The sequence below is a fragment of the Pelodiscus sinensis genome, chromosome 8, assembly GCF_049634645.1.
Source record: "Pelodiscus sinensis isolate JC-2024 chromosome 8, ASM4963464v1, whole genome shotgun sequence".
In the NCBI taxonomy this organism is placed as follows: Eukaryota; Metazoa; Chordata; order Testudines; family Trionychidae; genus Pelodiscus; species Pelodiscus sinensis.
Genome location: NC_134718.1, coordinates 39,682,585 through 39,703,740, shown reverse-complemented (window position 1 = coordinate 39,703,740; position 21,156 = coordinate 39,682,585). Strand labels below are relative to the sequence as shown.

Below are 21,156 nucleotides of genomic sequence, written 5' to 3'. Positions count from 1 at the left end.
GTTTCCTGTGGTCTCCCATATATTTACTAGCTAGGTTTAACCTGTCTTTGTTTACGAGATCAGAGAAGATCACAGCCTGATGTGCTGCAGGCACTAAAGGAGCTTTTTGAATTATAACATTATCACAAGATGGAAAGTAACAATTAGATTATTTCCCTCCCTGTATAGGATTGTTTCAGGCAGTCTCCATGGTTTTGTCCAATCTAGTACTCAAGTATGCCAGAGATGCGGCTTCTAGCACTTTCCTTATAAAATGGGATGATTGAAATGAAACATATTTTACACTCAGAAAACCTGCTGTACCTCCATTTATGTCACAAAATTTAACATTTTAAATAATGTTCAAATGAACTTATTGTTAATTAAGTTCATTCTAGAAAATCTTCCTGTTATTGCTCATGTTGCTGGAATGACTAATTTACAAAGCACCTAAATTTACACCAGAGATTTTTGGATCTGTGGGATTAACACCAACCTCAGAGAACATCTTCAAAATGTACATTGTAAAAGTTTAAAAAAATGGAGAAGTGGGTTATTTGAAGAAGCCCAACTTACTTAAGACAAGAAAATGAAACTTTCCTGAAAACAGAAGGAATGTCTTTTATGGAAAGTCGAATCAAAAAAGATTCTGTATGTTCTCTAGCTAGGACTGAGATTTTCTAAGAGTATTCTGACAAAGTAATACATTTGAATTATATGTGTATTAGGGAAATATTTCGAGTATATAGAAAGACATTACTGACCAACTCAGACTTTCATAATTTGATAAAAACAACTCCACATACAGAAGGGATGAAAAAGTATCAGATGGAAAATGAGAGGAACTCAAAATACAAGTACATTTTCTAAAATACACAAATTAGGTTTCTAGGTGAGGCCATCTTAACTTCTTGCAGCCTTGATTAGTGCTTACTTGGCACCTCCCATATTTATGATTATTTCAGATATGAGAAACAAAGCTCCCATAAACCTGCAGAATTGTTGGCTTCATCTCCCAAAGCTCTGATCCTACAATGGGGTCACAGTTGAAAGTGTCCAGCTGTGTTGCTCTCACTTCAGAATTGGGGCTTGAAAATTGGCAGTATTGCTGTTTTTTCAAGGCACATATCTTTTTAGCTACATAACGTCATACTCTCCACATAGCTAGGGCTGAATAGGCATTGAAAAAACTTCCTTGACTGAATGGTGAGATGAGCTTCTTGGCTACAGTTCTTATCCTTACTAGACCATCCCCAACTAACACAAAGGAAGAACAACGTTTGGATCATTTTAGGGCTCTCAGTGACAAAATTGGTTTGCATCAATGGACGGAAATAATTTAGTCATATTAAACCACCAAATGCCTTGACAAAAACATCATATTTCTATGTGTCCCATTGCAATAGTACAGCAGAATTCTCTCTCATGTTTCGGCAAGATGGAAGAGTGTAATGCTAGAAAAGTGTCCACTGAAATCCCCACTGGAGCAAAAAGCTTTTTATGTGTGTGCAAGCAATTAAACTGAAAAGTTCACATCTGCTTAAAGGCATAAGGGGAAGTTGATGAAAGCCCAATCCAAAGGAGTGAATTTGATTTCCGGAACAATTAGGGAAATTAAGAAAATTAAAAACTGAAGTACCACCACCAACACAGCTCATAGCTACTGTGGGTCCCAGGCTAAGGTGTAGGTGGCTTTGCACTCCCAGAAGGGGCAGGACTTCAGGTGGAAGGGGCGGGGCCGCCATCAGTCAGTCCTTGGCATAGCCCAGATTGTGGTGCGTGGCTCTTGCAGCCCTTAGAGCCATGCAGAGTGGCGCTCTGGTGGCAATTCAAAGGGTCCACTTTGAATCTCCAGGCCCAGGATAATTGTCCCCTTTGCCCACCCTGTCAGTGGGCCTGATCGCCACGTATTTAGATGATCAATTGTAAAAGAGAAGTGTTTTGTTTGATGTCTAAAATATAACAGTATTAAACAAAGGCAAATTTCAGACATAATCCCCAAATAAAGTACAATTGTGGAATCAATATATAAGTTGGTAGTTTTAAGAAATATTCCACATTCAAAAATAAAAAGTTAATTCAGATGGTATATTAAACATAAATATCAAGAAATAATAGTTAGCAGTGGAGAAGGCATATGACCCCTGTGATGACTGCTGTACCCCTGAGCCAGCATCTTCCTGAATACTAAATGTGTAGTTCACCACTGATTTATTAAAATTAAAAAAAACCCCACCCACGCCAGAATTCTAAGGGTCTCACTGCTGAACTACATTTATCATACAATATAGTGAGTAGGACAGCCCTAAAGTCAGTGCAAACTATAGACATGAACTCTAGAGTAGGATTTAGCCTAAGATGACTTTCTTCATTAGTTTTATATTTGTATTAATAAATCAGGATTGAGGTCACAATACAATAAAAGCTTTGAATCTCCTGGTGGGCAGTTCCTCAAATTTTAATTAGATTTTTATTGACTGTAGAAATGTAATGGGCTATTAGAATGAAATGAGCATAGGGCCAAATTCTGTCCTCAATTCCAGTGGAGTAATTTGCAATAAATCCATTAAAGACACTTGGGATTGACATCAGTGTACATGAGAATTTGTGTCAGAGTTCCTAAACCTTTTTCTTTCACACAGATATTGGAACCAAATAACTTCAATTGTCAAAACTCAATAGTATTCCAGAAAGATGTTTATTAGTAATAGGAATTGCTTTGTTCTAGATCCACTGTAGAAATCTACAAAAATCTATTGTTAAAATGCTCACCCTTTTAAAAGTCCATTATGTGCTGGCTTCCAATTAGACTTAGGCTATATCTAAACTATGTCCCTCTTTCAAAAGAGGGATGTAAACTAGGCAGTTTTTAAGTGAAAATGAAGCGGGGATTTAAGTATCCCGTGCTTCATTTGCATAATCGCATCACAGTGTTCTTTCGAAAAAGAGTATTTCAAAAGTGAAACCGCTGTCTAGACGTTCTTTTGAGGAAAAAACACTTTTTTGGAGGAGTACAGGAACTTTCAAAAAAGGTTTTTTTTTTTTAAAGAACGCTGTGATGCGATTATGCTAATGAAGCATGGGATATTTAAATCCCCGCTTCATTTACAATCTACCTAATTTACATCCCTCTTTTGAAAGAGAGATGTAGTTTAGATATGCCCTTAGAAGAGTTCTCTTTCCAGTCAGTAAGCATGATGTAACGTGCATGATCATAGAATAATCTTACTGTGAGAATGCATTCTGAAGATCCAAATTCTCCTCTCTTTTAAATCAATGTATTTAAGTGGAGCATTTAGCCTTATATACTGTCATTACAGTGGTACATAACATAGATTTAAAATTCAGACAGGATTTCAATCAGAAATCTGTACTTCCAGGTGAGTTTAGTATAATTTGGCTATAACTACTACTTCCAGGCTGGAACTTGCACTAAGGAGTCACAGACTAGTTTAATTTTCTTCTGAATTCTCCTTATTGCTTGTTGTATTCTATCATATAAATGTGTAGTGAAACCTGAACACCACGAGGATGACCTTAGCCAGTATTTTATCGGAGGAAACCACATTAAATGACCACAAGGATGATAATTTTGTTTGATCTTTCACCATAAACCACCACTGTCAGACTGCTGGTTTTGCAAGACCCTTAGATGATTTCTAAAGTTGACTAATTTTTAATTTGCATCCTATGGACTCAGCAGACTATACCGATTCCTTCTGTTATGGCCTGTAGTCATATACTAAGTGTCTGATCTCATAAGATGTCACAACCTAAGTTCTGCAAAGGGACCAATGCGAGTGAACCCTTATGCTCTTACAAGTCCCATTCAAATCAATGGCTATAAGGGTTCTCCCATTCTTGTCCCCATACAGGATCGGTCCATAGCAGTATTCAAGTTACACTATACATTTTAGTTTACAATTTTTATTTTCTTGCATTTTGAGTCTAGACCTTTGCTCTCCTTGTTGATTGGTCGCTTTTCCAACTCCATCCCACTCACAACCTCTGTCTCTGCTGTAAATTTACTCTCTCTGCCCTCTACCTTCTCCTCTTGCTTTTTCTTCCTTTCCATATTGCCAGTTCTTCTCCTGTTTCGTGCTTCTAATACCTCATGCCTACCCTCTTCTCCTGCTCACACCATCTTTCACAACATATAAGTGGACAGCTAACCAATGGAAGAACATGTTTGTGACCCATCATCCTGTTTGCTCTGTTGATATGCTGCATCCTTCCTCCTCCCTATCTTATCTGTCTTTTTCTATTAAGACAGAAGCTCTTTAGAGCAGGGACTGTTTTTATTGTATGTTTGTACAATGCCTGACTCAGGGAGGCCCCCTGATCTGGGGCTTTCTGGAACTACTAGGATATACTTTTTAAAATATTTTCTTTTGTGTAGAAGTCCATCATTACAGGCCAGCAAGCAGATTAAAGATTTACAGAGTCTCAGATTTAAAATTGTCTGAATATGTTTTTGTTGATAAAGTGAAACAAATATCAAAGACTTATTGCAACCTTGAGTGGAGGGTAAATGTGCTTTCAAATGCATGTACCAAGGCTATCTATAGTAAGAATTCAGCATGCATGGCAACAGTGGGGGGTAGTATGCATGCAAAGCAAGTGTTGTCGTCTTTTAAAATGCAGTTTTTTATTCAAATAGCTGCTATGGCTATTGTTGAACCATATCTTCGTCAGAATAGGGTGGAATGGCTGCGCTGAATGGAGAATGAGGCCCATAATCTGAGACCCCAGATATAAGTAAGGTATGTCTCAAACTCAGGCTGTATCAGTGTAGCCTGCACATATCCCAAAACAATGTGTTTGGGTACATCTATACAGCAGCTTTATTTTGGAATAACTCATGTTATTCCAAAGTAACATAGTCTGCGTCTACACACAAGCAGTTATTTCAACATAACGTCACACTGTCCAGCCAGAGGACTTCTTACTCTGACTCCTGTAACCCTTATTTTACAAGGATAAAGGGAAGTAGGAGGAAGAGTGCTCTTTTTCAGACTTACTGCTGCGTATATAGCGCCAAAAGCTGAAATAAGCTATTTCGACTTAAGCTACACAGTTGACGTAGCTCAAGTTGTATAGCTTAGTTTGGACTTAGTCCTGCTGTGTAGACGTACCCTTTGATTGAGAAAAATAGGTGACTGAATTCACTCTTAACACTTCTTAATAGCAGTATAAGCTTGTCTAGTGCACCACTCATTTCAGCTTAAATCTTTTCTACCAATCTGATGGATACTACCTAGTTAGAAACTTAGTAATGCATAGTGTGGATGAATATCTGATAAAAATGAGGTGATGTAGGGCTAAATATTTCCCAAAGGTACCATGAGATAAGGAATGTGAGCTGGACAAGCGCAGTTATTAGTATGTCACATTTCAGTGCTGTTGTGGTGACTAGTAATCTAGCCAAGATTTTGTTTTTGACAAAAATCACTAGAGAAATTATTATTTGCAATGACCTTTTGTAACACCTTCATTGCTTCCCTTGTGGTATCTTAGAAGTTGGAGGAACAACCTTGTGCCTTAGTGTAATCCTCAGAATTACTGGTGCCTGTGGGGATGTTAATTGAGCAACCTGTGTGAGGATGTGTAAACTCCACATGTTATCTCAGAAGAGCATCAACAACTGGATAGTCTAAAGATTAGACAGACATAGTTCTATGTGGAGAAGAAATCTGAGACATTTGGGCAGTGGCACAAAGATTTTCAGTTGTTTTAAACAAGGCAAATAATAAACTAAAAATTATTGATTCCCTCAGAGGCTACTTATCAAAACTAGCTGTTCTTATTGGGTTAAATAGTTAAGCAAGGTTGCAAAATGGAATGTCTCATTTCTTAATTGGAGAAAATATATTAGAATAAAAATACCTTTAAATCTCAGAACTAAAGGGTATTTGTTTCCCATGCATTAAAGGACAAGTTAGAATCTAGCTGACTGCCAAACCTCTAATTTTAATAACATTAGAGATGAGCAATTGTCATTTTAAAAAAAAAGAAAAGAGAGGCCAGAATTGGTGCTATTTCACAATAATTCATTTGACTATGCGCTTGTGTTCTCCAATGTTTTCTCCTCTTTTACTACTTAAAAACAACTCTTAAAAAGACAGAGTAGCCATGTTAGTCTCTAAATAAATTAAAAAAAAATAATGGTCCTGTAGCACCTCAGAGATGAACAAAAATATATAAATAGTATCATGACCTTCCATGAGCACAGCCCATTTCTTCAGATGACAAATACAGATCAAGGGACCATGGCTGTTTTTAAAATGGTCTTAGAGACAGTTTGCAGATTATCATGTACACTAGCATCTATAACTAAGAACCTAAAAATGGCCATACTGGGTGGGACCTAAGGTCCATCTAGCCCAGTGTCCTGTTCTCCATAAGTAGCCAATGCCAGCTGTCCTGGAGGGAATGAATAGAACAGGTCATCATCAAGTGATCTTTCCCCAGTCACCCAGTCTTAGCATCTGTCAAAGAGAAGTGAGGGAAACCATTTCTACCCATCCTGGTCTACACTAGGGAGTTATTTTGAAATACTCTCTCTCATTTCAAAATACTAAGCGGAGTATCCATGCTACCAAGCCCATTATTTCAAAACAGGCTGGTTGTTTCAAAATCTGTACTCCTGCTTTCCTCAGCAAATAAGCTTATTACAAAATAGTATTTTGCGAATTATTATTTCAAAATAATTTTCTAGTGTACACATGCCCCTGGCTAATAGCCATTGAAGAACATCTCCTCCATGAATTTATCTAGATCTTTTTTGAACCCTTTTATAGTCTTGGCCTTCACAGCATCATTTGACTATACATTGTGTGAAGACATATTTCCTTTTCTTTGTTTTAAACCTCATGACTGTTAATTTCATTTGGTGACCCCTAGTTCTTGTTATAGGAAGGAATAAAATAACACTTCCTTACTTACATTCTCCATACCAATCATGATTTTATAGACCTCTCTCATATCCCCCCTTAGTCATCTCTTTTTCAAGATCAGTCTTATAGCTGTATGGACCTTGAGTCTGACCCAATATGGCCATTTTTATTATCTTAATTAAAGAAGCTAGTGTGCATGATCATCTGCAAACTGTCTTTTCAGGAGTTATTTTTTAGTAAAGTCTTCTCTAGAGAGGTCAATATGTAGACAACTACGTGATTAACCAAAAAGCGCAGGCTTATCGGTTAATCTTGTCGACTAAATGCATTCCTGATAGAGAAGCAGCAGTGCAGAGGGGGAGGGGGGCAGACACAACCTGATACACATGGGGAGACGGCTCTCCACATGTGCCAGCTCCACGGACCTGCCTGCCCCCCGGCTGTCTCCTACAGAGCCAGGAGCCAGTGTCTCTCCCTCTTCTGCTTCTGCCTCTATTAGAGGTAGTAGCATGGGGTTGGAGGGGGCAGACAGGTGGGCCCAACAGGCCCAGGCTCACTGTGGAGAGAGGATGCTCCGCGGCAGCAGCTCATGTCCATGGGGGATCTGAGCTCACTGTGGACAGAGGCTGCTCTGGAACCCCATGGAGCAGCCTCCATCCACGGGAAGTCTGGGCCCACCATGGACAGAGGCTGGTCCATGGCAGCAGTCCCTGTGCATGGAGGGGGTTCAAGCTCCCCATGGACAGGGGCTGCTGCCACCCCACACTGTATCAGAGGCAGCAGCGCGGAGCAGCAGGTGGGAGCCGGTATGCGGGGGAAGCTGGTTTTTAAACTGGCTCCATTCGTGGATTCTCTTGCCTGTCACCGTATGCTGCTGCCTCTGATAGGGTGTCAGGGGGCTTCCCCAGGAGTAGAACCAGGAGTGCTCTGCTGGTCCCTACTCTGAGTAGTTGTGAGTAACCACTAAAATTTGATGCAGTTACATGACTATTCAGTTGTGCATTCTCACACTTCTAATCTCCTCATATGGAAGCCATTCCACACCCCTAATCAGTATGCAAGATGTGGGCATACCATGGATGTATACAGAGGCAATATGACATTTTTCTGTCTTATTATCTATCCCTTTCTTAGTGATCCCCAATTATCCTTCTAAAGAACCAAAAATGATACTAGACATTTAAGGATACAAAGGAAGGGAGATTCTTGATATCATGTGAAATATTTACCAATTTGGATAATCTGATCCCAACAAAATAACATGCTATTTTATCTCCTGTGGCAAGGTCCTCACTCAGGCCCCTCGCCCTGGGACACCTTCTTTGCCACAAACAGCCAGAGACAGGGTACGGTAGCTGGTCCGCTACGCCTACCTGCCTCCACTGGATTCTGCCCCTCACTTCCAGCGGCACCTGGGCTACTAGATAGGACCTCTAGCATCACCTGTGCACCAGGGACCATCCAGTGTGGCCTCACTAGCCCCTTCTGCACTAGTGAGTGGGCTGACGTGGAATCTGTTAACTCTCTCTGAGCCTTTCTCCCCACCTGTATCGGGACAGTGGGCAGACTCTGCCTCTTACCAGGTCCTCCCGCCTGAGTCAACCCATAGAACCCCGCGTACCCACAGTCCATACTGTCTGGGCACTCCTGCTTCCTATGCCCAGCCCTTCTGCATTGCCAGCAAGACATTGTGCCAGCCCCCATAGGTGTTCCTTGGGGTGCCTCCTTCCTCTCTGGGCCTTTCCCAGAAAGGGGCTCTTCCAGCTTCCTCTCTGATTCCTTGTCCCAGTAGGGTCGGCCTCCTCTCTGGGGAACCACCACCTTGGTATATTGCTCCTCCAGCATGACCGCTGCATCCACTGTGTCAGGCTGGTGGCACCTGACCCACACGTGGATATTTTCTGACAGGGCTTGCAGCAACTGCTCGAGTATGAGTGAGTCCATTATTTCTTGCACTGTCCGTGCCCCCAGTCTCAGCCAGTGGGTTGATCAGTCTATTAACTTTTGGGCAAACGCCCGAGGCCTCACTGCTGCTGTCCATCCAGCTGACCGAAACTTCTGCTGGTATTTTTTCATGGACAGACCCACCTGGTCCAAAATGGCCACTCTCACTGCCTCATAGTTGCAGGCTTGATCATCTCCCAAGGCCACGTAGGCCGCTTGTGCCTCTCCTGCCAGGTAGGGAGCCAGATGCAGGGCCCAGGTAGCCCTCTCCCATGCAGCACCCATGGCTATCTGCTCAAACATCCCCAAAAAAGAATCTGGGTCATCTGCTGGCCCCATTTTATAGAGTCCCAGACCTGGTGGTCAGGTGCCATCCCCCCACTTGTTGAAGGAGTTGTTGCTGTACCTTTCTCTTCTCCTTAATAAAGTCCTGCAGGCTTTGCTGCTGCTGCCCTGCCTGCCAGGTTAGCAAGGCCTGTCTCTCCGCCTGGTGGGACTGCTGGAAACTTTGCAGGGCCTGTTGCATTTGTTCTTGCTGCTTGACGAGTCACCGCAGGGTATCCTCCATCCCTGGGCTGCCAACCACGTTCGTTAGTGCTGAATCCCACCTCTGACACCATGTGTGGCAAGGTCCTCGCTCAGGTCTCTTGCCCAGGGACACCTTCTTTGTTCATGAATCAGCCAGAGACCCTTTCTGGTGCCTTTTATTGTCAGGTTCCCATCACCGTCTATTTACAGAGTTTTGGATTACAGCAAACTCAGGAGCCTCTCCTTCTGCCTGGGGCAATACTCAGCCACCTCCTGGCTCCTCCCATTGCTCTTTTCTCTTCCCTTCCCCCGCTGGATGCCTTATATAGCCCTCTGGCTTATGAGGCCCAGGGCTGCTTCCATTAACCCTTCAGGCCTGGGCTTGCTCTGTCTTTTCAGCCAGGCTGTAGTGGCAGAGCTCTGGCTTAGCCAGCAGTCTGTCTCACTACCTTCAATTTGGTGCGCAGTTTATATGCAACCATATGCATCAGTAAAAATCCTTTTAGAGCAAACAACTGTTTCAAGGGACATGCAGGAATCATATGTAAGCTTAAGTTGTATATAAGTCCCATGAGTTAGCCCTGATAGCCCTTATCACATATTTTCTTTTTTCTTTTCCATATTCTTTCTGCCACCCATTCCACCCCGGCTTTTCATCCATATTTTACTCTTTTTTCGCCATCTACCCTTTCCCTTTCTTCAACTATTGACAAAATATGGAATATCTGGAGAAGAGAGAACAAAGGCCAAAGAGGATCCAAGTAAGAGGTTAATGCATTAATATAACACATGCATGCCAAAAATTTATACTAGATCTCATAGTCTGAATTGAAAATTGTATGTAAAAATGGAAAAAGTAGTTGCTTAGAAAGATAATATTCCTGTTAGAACTGGTTGAATATTACACACATAAAAGCTGTGATCACTCTAATTTTGCATTAGCTTTGCTTTTATAGTTTGCATTCACATTTCTATGAACATTCATTCCCAGAAATTGAATTTCAAAGTTATCTACATTACCATTCACAGGAAACAAATTTTAAATTCACACATGCAAATTCATTCATTCTAGGAGAATTGTGCTCTAGCTATTCAGGGCTCAGAGGCAGTCATATGTACTATCTGACCAATTACAGTGAATCACCACAGTTAAAATAGTGCAGTGACTATCAACTACTGAATATACAAACTCAATGTTTTCTCAGAATTTTTCTCCTGACAAAACACTGTCTGAATCCCTTTACCACTCAGTCTGTGTCTCATGGAAATTGCCTTTCCTTCTGTATTATTTAACATATGTAGAAATTATGGGCCAGATTCTTACTGGTTGCCATTATATTCAGTAACACAACGGCCCTTTTACACTGCTCTTGCAGTGGAAAGGTGCCTTACTTTATTTTCATTTTAAGGCCCCTTCTACTCTTCCAAGGGGGCCTAGTATAAATGAACCTAAGGCCATGAGTACATTACAAGATCAGGTCAAAGTTGACTTTTTAGAATGCGATTTTGTTATGTCGAAGGTGCATTTCCCCACTTTGTGCAAGAAATTTGACATAGTTCGAAGTAGCACGTCCACATTAGGGTAGCTGTCATCAATTTTGAGAACAATGCATTGTGGGTAGCTGTCCCACACTGCCTGAGTGCCTTTGCATGCCAGGTTATGCTCCCAGGGCACACTGGGACCAAAACTGTGCAGCACGTGGCTCTTGGTACATGCTGTCACTGTCCCATAATGCACTCATTTCCCTCCCCTCTGCTTAAGACCAATGGCAAACAGTCTTTTTGCACCCTTTTTTCCCTTGGTTGTCTGTGCAGATGCCATAGCAGCATAATCATGAATCCATTGCAAATCCTGTTGAGCACCAAGCATTATGATTTGCCTAATGCTGGAGTATGTCCAGAGTGTATCCAGGATCTGCCAGAATGAGAATGAATCTTGAGAGGCCATAATTATTTTGTGAAGCACCTGAGTCGAGCAACTGGTAAATGTCGCTGGCATTTGATCTTCTGGACACAGTCATATGCCGGTCTGGTGCCATGAGACAAGCATAGACTGTTGGGACTGCATTGTCATGCAACTATGAGATGATCAGCAGTGGCTGCAAAACTTCTGTATGCATATGGTCACTTTATGGAAGTTTGTGAATGGCTTTCTGCCACCCTTAAGCACAAGAATACCAGAATGACACCCACTATGACAGCGAAGAAGCATGCGGCAATTGCTCTATGGAAGCCTGCAATGCCAGATAGCTGGGAATCAATTCAGAGTAGGGAAATCTACAGTGGTTGATAAGGATAATTGACTTTAATAGAGTTATTCTAGCTTTATCCTGGTAGAGAGCAAAATCCAGTCCCATGTCTGTTTCTCCATCACAGATCAAATATCCCTCTAGGAGCCCTAGACTCATTGAAAATCTGCAGTGGGAGAGGTAGCTATTTTCTGAAGTACTATTAATCAGAAATTCTGCACTGGTGTTGAAGAGGTGATCTGGAAAAGAAAAAAAAGGGACTCTCTAATTTCCACTCATATCTTCTGAAACACAAAAGCGATTTGCAATATCATGGTGTCACTGAATTGTAGTGTTTACAAAACGAAATCTTTCCTGTGGAAGGACAGATGGATGGAAAGATGCAGTGAGTGCTTCATTGGCTATGTGCCATTTTGCAAAAGGTTGTGGGCTCATGTTATGTGTGAAGGCCAGTTGCTAGGTTGCAGTGGATTTTGTTGCCTTCTTATCATGTAGCAGAGGGATCTCCTGATGAGGGGAGACACTGAGGCAGTGTCCTTTGAGCAAACTTGTCTTTTTCTTTCTCTGGCGGGGAAGATATAGCGAGGAAAATGCTGTTACTAACTGCTGCTTTCTATCCAGAGATAGTGAAGACACCTGTAACATAACTGACAGGCAATTTATTTTGCTAGATTAGAGCCTAATGTATTAATTTGAGAATCAGCTCACTGAGCAGTGACTCCTCTTCTGGACAAACAGAGTAGCTGAGAATTTTCTTACACATCAGCAGAATTTCTGCTACCTTTTCCCCTGGAGCCTCCTGTGAACTCATTAGAAGGCCAACTCATTTTCATGCCTGAATGAAAATTACTCAAGAAATGTTCTAAAGTGCAAAACTCTCTAGTGAGCTTTTCCCTTTGCCCTTCCTGAGAGCAGTTTCCCTTCCTCCCTTTGCCCATGCCTGAGAGTAGTTTCACTGTGTCTGCATTATTTGTATTACCACAACAATAAGTTGGACCGGTTGGCATTATGGTGATATCATGCTAGATGCTGTACAAACACAAAGAAGACACTTACTGCACCAAAAAGTATAGTGTCTAGAGTAAGCTAAAATGCAATAGATCAGAGCATGAACAGAGGTAGGAGTGGTGGAAAGGAGCACAGGGTCACACACAGCTGCCTGCCTCATTAGTGTATTTCAAAACAGCATGCAGAGTCCACCACCCAAGGAAATTCAGTTGCATGGCATAATTAGAAAAATAACCTTGGATTTGTTTATCAACAGATAGTTTTCTAACTGAAGAATCAAATTGACATTATGCCAAAATAAATATGTATTGGACAGAGGAAGCAATATTTAAGTTACTTACTAGTTCACTGAATATATTCTAAAACCATATGAAGAACATGCTGGGAAGAAGCTGAGGCTATGTCTAGACTGCAGAGCTTTTCCGGGATACCGAAGGTATCCCGGAAAAGCTCTACCACGTCCAAGAAATGCATCTGCTTTTTCAGAACAGTTTCCGAAAAAGCGGACATGTTATTTCAGCATCCCTGTATTCCTTTCGGTGAGAGGAAGAAGGGATGTTCTGAAAGAGGACTTATTTCCACAATTTGGCCCCATGTTGATGGTTCACAATTTGTGTATCTTTTTCCGACTTTTCCTTGCAGTGTAGACATAGCTTAAGTCAATGAGAGGAATTTAGCATTTTCTTCTGAATGTGATTCTATTCTGTGATAAGTGGGGCTGGTATCACTGCCTATCGCAGTGGCTTTTCCAACACTTCCAATTATAAGATTCTGTTTCCAGTTGCTCATAACTTTACAAAACTTAAGTTATTTTTGCTAAATTTTTCCATGCCAATTGTCAGTCTGAGGCTGAATTTTCTTTGAAACTTTCAGCCAAAATCCCTCGGTCGGTGAGGAAGAAGCTAGGGAAATACACAATGTTTAAACCAGATTAAAAAATTGAGACTGTTCCTGAAATGCCCTAGCAGCTTGTTGCTTTGGAGCAGGGAGTTGACATTTGTCAGGGGGAATGCCTTTATGTCAAGGATGTGACTATTGTCTTCCCCAGGAAAATCCTCCCAAATCTGATCAAGTTATAAGCCTTGCAGGTTGCACATGGTCTGTGCAAATATCAATATTAACAGCTAAAATCTACACAGATTCTATCCTCATTAAGCAGGTCCATTCCCTCATTGCGTCTAATGCTGACCAGACTGTACATACACCCACAGAGTGACTGAGCATGTTCCAGCCCGGGGTTATGAGGACTCAGAGGGACTTTGTTGGCAATTGCTCCTCCTAGTTGTTCCAGACACAAGAGAGTGTGACCAACAGTCCGAGGGAGGAGGGTGTAATAGTATGCAAACAGGCATTTCCATAGTATAATAATGGGTATAACTTGATGGCTCTGAATTATTTAGAAATATTTAAATAGAAAAATAATCCATCAACATCAGGAATTGCGGCAGACATCTTTTAGGGACGTGGTTTAATTTGTGCTCTTGCATGGTAGTGACATGCAGATTTAGCCTCTCTGTGGATTATTTTATTGCTTAATATTGGTTTTCTAATACACATTTGCATTAAATAACAGCCTGAAACTGCAGATGATCACACATTTCCATATTACAATTCAAAATCTGGAAGAACTAATGTTAAGCATGTACTTTGGCACTTTGCTGGATTGTGGCCATTGTGCTCTGGGCATCAAACCTCTGTGCAGTGTTTGACTGAGGAACTGTGTGAATTGAGATTTAATTGCTCATCAGAGATTTAATCATAGTGATAGCTGCTTATCACTCTGTACCTTGAAAGAGCCCCAAAGTCTTCTTCCAAATTTTATCAGCTAACATTTCCTGGGACTGCCTGTGATTCTTGTCAGCGTGAATGTTGTATGTTCAGCATCTTCAATATGACAGTATAGCCGTGCTATTTTAGGGTTCTCTCCAAGCAAAATTGAAACACATACCAGACAGTTTTGCTTGCTTGTTTGAAGTCTTACTTCATTCAGGAAAAAAATCCAAAATCCTTGCAACAAAGCAACTCACTTTTACCAATAATCATCCACTCTATGTGGTCATCTTGCCCGGATCTGGGGATGGGGAACAGCCCAGACAGCCAGGCTGCATGCGCAGGAAACTGAACATAAGTGGGGCTTAGCCTCAGAATGTGGAGCCCTCCCTGCCTTATATTGTAGTTGTTGGTGAAAACCATAGTAGCTAGTCACTATGGGTCCAATCTTGAAAGCATGTGTTGCATGAGCAACTAGCTGTCAAGAAAGCTACTCTCATGACTTAAGTTACATATTCAAGTTTGTTGTAGGGCTGAGCCCTTTGGGTTGAATTTAGTCTAGAGTAGAGTTCCAGCCCTGCTAGAGTTGCCTTTAAACCCTGTTTTGAATCTTAATTGGGATTTAAGTGGTGAACAGAAATTGTGTTGACTATTTTCATGGGAATGGATAAGAATTCCTCCCCATAAGCTTCTTCTTACGCAGAAAAATCATAACTCAAATTAATGGATTTTTCAGAGGAGGGAGGATGGAGAGAATTCTACTTATCTATAGCTCAAGAAAGTTCAGCCATCCAGGGATATTCACCTTAATATGTAGGTGGAAATTTTCTGCCCAGAAGGTGGAGTTTTCAGAAAATTTAATGTGAGCGAAAACAGGTGATTATAAGGGAAGCAATTTTAAAATTTAATTGAAATGATATCAGAGTTTTTCAGTTAGTGTAAGCAGAGTTGTTCTAAGTTAAAAGAGTTACAGAGATTTAAAACAGTTGAGGATTTTTCCTGTATATGTTATCACTGGATTTTGTGATATTATGTGCTATCTGTAATTTCAGAAACAAATACTAAAGATAGAAATTCTCTCAGACATAGAACCACATTCCGCTCTTGATTATATAATGTAAATTGAAATCAGTGGAGTTCCTCCTGATTTATAGCTGAGCAAATAAGAACAGAATGTGACCCAAAGTCATTTGCTTCTCACAATGCACAGAATGTATGTTACACAATCACAGTGGTTAGAAATAAATCATCACATTCTGCAATAAAACAGTAGCTATATTCTGCCCTTTAATAATGCAGTTTAGAGTGATTGGGTGAAGGATAATTTAGTCTTATTCTCTTCCTGCTGTGTTTCTGTTTCAGATGGCAAATAACCCTTGTACCAGGTAACATTCCATGCATGCTCTGCATGTCAGCTGGAGTCGGTCTCTTACAGTGAATCTGGAAAGAAGAACAAAGAAACCCTATCAAAGCTATGGCAGCACCAAAGAAAGTGCTGCTATCCTCCCCTCCCGATGGAGGCTGGGGATGGATGATTGTTGTTGGCTGCTTCCTCGTTACTATCTGCACTAGGGCTGTAACAAGGTAAAATAGCTTCTTATCAGGCTGTTCTTTCTTTTCTTTCTTTCTCCTAAATATAAAGAAAGAAAGATCCTTTGTAATGGCCAATAGTTGAAGCTTAAGGAATCAACTCTGTGCTTTTTACTGTGCTTCTAACCTGCTTTGTTTTCAAAGGCCTACTGAAATCTGAATGGGGGATGGGACAGCTAAGAGAGTAAGGTCCCTCCAATTTTCATCCTGCCTAGTCCCTGACAGCTGTTATTTTCCATCCAAGAACTCCTATCACCACCCTTGCTATTCTGTACCATCAGAGGACACGTCTACACAGCAGGGGAAAAGTCAAATTAAGCTACATGACTTGAGCTATGTCAATTGTGGAGCTAAAGTAAAAAATAGCTTAACTTGGCTTTTGGTGCTGCCTACACAGCAGGAAGTCGAAGGAAGAACATTCTTTCTTCAAATTCCCTTATTCCTCTTGAAATGAGGGTTACAGGAGTCAGAGTAAGAAGTCCTCCAGCTTGACATTATTTCAAAATAATGGCTTGCTGTGTAGACACGCTCTTTCTTATTTTGGAATAACTCTGCTGTGTAGGCATAGTCAGTTACTTCATGCTGGAGTTGTTCAGTTGAGACCAGTAGAGGGAGGTAGTCACGGTCTTTCCAGGCCTTGTGTCCCTCTCTGACCTTCCTGTGATATGTTTTGTTTTGGACAGTTTCTGTGGGTTTGTTTGACTCTTGGGCCCAGTTGACCTGTCATGTAATTCCTTTGCTCTCCACAAGCATTTCAAGAGCCATCCTGCGTGAGAACTATGACCTAAAGAAACCCTTCACTATATGTGCTTCCAGCATCCAAAATATGCAGGGAATATTTGTTGCTATTTTCCTCAAAAATAGGAGAGAGAAAAGAGGCTAACATACTCTGAAACCCTCTTCTACATTTTTGGGGACAAGAAGGTTCCTACTGCTGGTGTTTACTACACATGGGAGGACAAGCTGTTGATATGAACATGTAGACTGTTATGAGGGACATAAAAGACAGGCAGCACACTGTGAGAGAGACATTGGAGACATGGATCTCCTTTGAACTGGCAATATGATACAATTGCAACTCTTCTTACCTATTTTAATGTATTTCTTTTTGAATAAAGCTGCCAGACTTGAGGAAAGGATTGTGTGGTAAGTTTCATAAACACTTGTTTATAGCCATGTCAGTGTTGGTTCAATACAGCTACATGAACAATATAACAGCAGAAGTTTTTTCTAAAGGCTGCTTTGTCCCTATAATGTTTGCTTTTTTGCATGTGAAATACCTGACTTGCATTCTAGAACTGATCTTAATTGATGCTACATTTCCTAGAATGTATCAGAAAAACGGCTTTGAACTGAGAGCCAGTCGATTGGGGATAGAGCAGGGATTCCACCTAACAACACTTTGTTTATTTAATCAACTTGAAATATTCCATCAGATATGGGAAGTGTGTGGATGTTTTATTTTGACGTATCACAAAACACCACTAGCTAGTGGTATGATGCCACATGAGCAGTAATGACGACTTTGGAATTCCATGGTGAATCTGAGATTGGACATGGGTACAGCCAGAAGAACTCATGAAAGGGGCTATGTTATAAGACCACATTGGAATTGACACTGCGTCTCTGTATCCTTCCTGATGCTTTCGTTCAAACAACACTCTTATTGTTTTTCCTTAGCAGTATGCTCCTAGTAATACATAAACACATTTTATCTTCGAGGTCAACTTTGTCCTTTCATGTGATATGGAAAGATGGCAGACACACCCTATGCTTTGAAGCTACAGATTCAGGAAAGAAGAAACATGTCTGTGTATATTCTGCTGCAGCTTGGGCTGCTGAAATCAGTGGGGCTTTGGCTCTGTCCACACTGAGCTCATTGTGGGCTCAGAGCCGTAGGCCCAATCCTCCAGACAGTTATGCACACACTTAATTCTATGCACATGAGTCTTATTGATGCTAGCTTCAAAAGCTTGTATTGTTTGATATGCAGTAGGAGTTATCTAGATAAATGATACTATCAAGTCTAACAGTAATTGGATCACTATAGAGAAGGAGTGTAGCTGTGGGAAAATTTGTTTACTATTTGTACTTAAACAGTCTACCTTCTTGGCCAGATTTTAAACCAATGGCTTCTTGTCTCTGTGTTCACAATGCATCCACAAGTATTTGCAGCCCCTAAAAGGGAGATATGGTCTCAGAATCAGTTTCTGTAGATAAAGAACCGTTCATCACCTATACTGCTTAATCAGCCAGCATTTTGGGTCCTTTGTTCAGTTCCAGTGAGCATGTCTATAAATCTATACGTCTCTGTAAGCATGAATTTGTGCCACCAGCAGTCACTTAGGGCTGAAAGACTCTGCCATCCTTGTCTATCAAGTTGTTTGCTGGACTGGCTATCTTCACAAGAATGGGTTGTTGGCCTATTGCTCAATCCCTCCTTCCCTCCCTCCTTTCCTCTTCTCCCCTGAAGGACCAGTAGCCGACAGCCACCACAGTCCCTGGGGCAAGGTATGTGGGCGGGTGTCTGGCTCCATGCCCCAAGAAGGGGTGTGGCTGAGAGCAGAAGGGGTGGGGACAAGCGCAGTCAACCCTTAGCCTTCCTGGACCACGGCATTCTCCCCTCCCCCCCAGTCCTCGGAGCCATAGTCCTTCACTCAGGCAACAATTCAAAGGGACTTGGAGCTCTGGCTGCTGCAACTGCCCCCTTTGTGCAACCCCATTTCCCATTAGCAGGCCTGACCAATAAATTACTTTTCATCTGGTCCCTTTGATCTGTTTGGGTGGTCCTGCCAGGAGTTAAAACTCTCTGGCATAGCTCTAAGGATCATACGCAAACATTCCACTGCATCCAGGTGAGTCCCTAGGGAAGGAGATGTAGTGGGAAGCAATGGGAAGACCAGTGTGATCCAGTGGCGGAGAGCTATGCTGGCAGCATTTTTTACTTCTGGCAGGAGCACCCAAACTGAACAGGTCAAAGGGAGGGGACAGACAAAGAGTGGTCCTCCAGGTGGCCAGGGAGAATGACAGGCCAACATCCTACTCTTGAGAAATGCTTTGGTGCCAACTCAGGGGACAAGAGGTGCGTAGAGTTTTATATGGATTGCCAGGTCAAATATGTGTCTAATAATAATTCACTAAAGGTTGGCATATGGTGCCTTTTCTGAGAGCCAGTAGCCAACTGAGCCATCAGAATCACTGCAAAAAGTAGATACAAGTAGTCCTGTGGCACCTTAGAGTCTAACAAATATATATATAATCATGAGCTTTCGTGGGCACAATCCACTTCTTCAGATGAGATGATCTTGAGTCTTGAGATATTATATACAGGGCTCGACAAATAATGCAAACTACTCGCCTGTGGCGATTAGATTGCAACCCAGAAGAGCCGGGTTCAGGCGATTTGTGCATGCGCAGATCGCCGGACAGCGCAGCTGGCGAGCAGGGCTCGCCATGGTTCAATGAGCCCTGATTATATACATATATTTGTTAGTCTCTAAGGTGCCCCAGGACTCCTCATTGTTTTTTAAAGTTACAGACTAACATGGCTAGCCCTCTGAGACTTTTAAACATGCAAAAAGTATACACAGATAATATTTAAGGGGCTATATCCTTAGACTGAAAATTAGATTCCTAAGGCAGATAACCAGGATGTGGCATGTCTTGGATGGCTTCCTTTCAGGAAGGGTGTTCAGGGGGAAGAGACAATTATCTCCCTGCTTAGTTGTTGTGTATAGTGTGTGTCTCAGGAGAGACCTATTTGCATCCTGAGACAGATGCTGATTAAGAAATTTCAAAATCTACAATAACAAAGTAAACAGACATAAACAAACAGGATGCTACCTGCTGGTGAAATATGAACAATGAATTGTTCTGATCTATGTGGGGATGCAAACAGACACCCTGGATATTTTTTCCTGAGGAGGCAAGCTGCCAGCATGACTTGTCTCATCAATGGACGATCACAGGCAAGTATTTTGGATAAAAATTGCTCTAAGATATGAAAATAGATCTAAGTTCTAGAATGCATATTATGGTTTTAACTTGTGAGTAACCATTTGTTTCCAATACTTCTGCTTTCTGTCACTTGGACCTCTACACTTTATTTAATAAACTTTTCCTGTTTTCATCATAAACATGCCTCTGTTGGGATCTCCTTAGGGTAAATTTCCCATAAGTTACATGCTGCTCAGGTTCCCATTAAGCTCATGCAAGGGCTCACAGCTGCTGTGGGGAGAGAGATCTCTCCCTAAGTCCTGAAGCTGCTGGGGACAGCAGGGAAGGGAACCTTTTCCCAACAGCCCTAGCACAGAGCTGCAGTGGCCAGGGGAAAGGGCCCCTTCTTGCTGTCCCCAGCAGGCAGCCATGCAGGTAAGCCCAAACCTCAACCCTCTGCCCCACTTTGAACCCTCACAGCACTGAACACCCTCTTGCTCTCATTCCTGACCTGATTCCAAAGCCCACACCCTGAACCCAGAGCCTGTAGCCTCTCTTGCAGTCCTGAGCCCCTCCCCACATTAGCAGCTCCTCACCTTCACCCCCCAGCCAGTGCACTTGCACCCCAATCTTCTGCCCCAGCTCTGAGCCCCCTCCCACACTCAGGACCTCTTGGGATCACTCCTACCCCATGAATTTTGTTATGGGCACCAATACGAAAGTGATGCATCGCGCATCACCTCCATGTCACACGTCACCTCCATATTGGTGCCCATAATGAAAATTCATTCCACTCAGGGGTGGGAGAAATTAGAGGGAACACTGCCCCTGGGGTGCAGCCTGGGGCTGTGAGAAAACTGTACCACCTTAACTCTCTCCAGCCTGGGCTGTCTCTTACAGAGCCTTGCTAGCAGTCATCAGCAAACCCTCTCGTCGACGTTATCACTCAGCACAACCGCATGTGGAGCCCAACACTCATCCAGCTTGCCTGAATGCTCCCAGAGCACCTGAGCCAAATCCCTCTAGCACCTAGCACTGTACTTCAGGATTATGCCATCTAATTTATTAATGGGTTCACCACTTCCTCAGCAGAAAGTGGACATATAGCAGCGGTTGTAAAACATGAGCAGATTTGCCGCGCTTTTCATACCAACTCACTGGTAAAGGTAAACAATAAAAGAAGTTTATTAATTACAAAGATAGAATTTAAGTGGCTATAAATGTTAGGCAAAATGTCAGAGTAGTTACCAAAAGAA

General features: G+C 41.9%; 1 protein-coding gene across 12 annotated transcripts in view; it reads left to right on the top strand.

Moving 5' to 3' along the window:
- The window catches only part of SLC16A12 (solute carrier family 16 member 12), a 68,155-nt gene that overhangs the window by 25,704 nt on the left and 21,295 nt on the right, over positions 1–21,156 (top strand). For 4 of the 12 annotated variants that reach the window (XM_075935111.1, XM_075935113.1, XM_075935112.1 and 1 more), the window contains one exon: positions 15,737–15,759. The exons of 1 other annotated variant lie outside the window; for it this stretch is intronic. In XM_075935111.1, the coding sequence (XP_075791226.1) occupies positions 15,737–15,759 (23 nt within the window). Of the gene's footprint in view, positions 1–3,114; positions 4,743–15,736; positions 21,067–21,156 lie in introns of those variants that run through there. 7 more of the 12 variants (XM_075935106.1, XM_075935107.1, XM_075935109.1 and 4 more) reach the window with 4 other exon arrangements.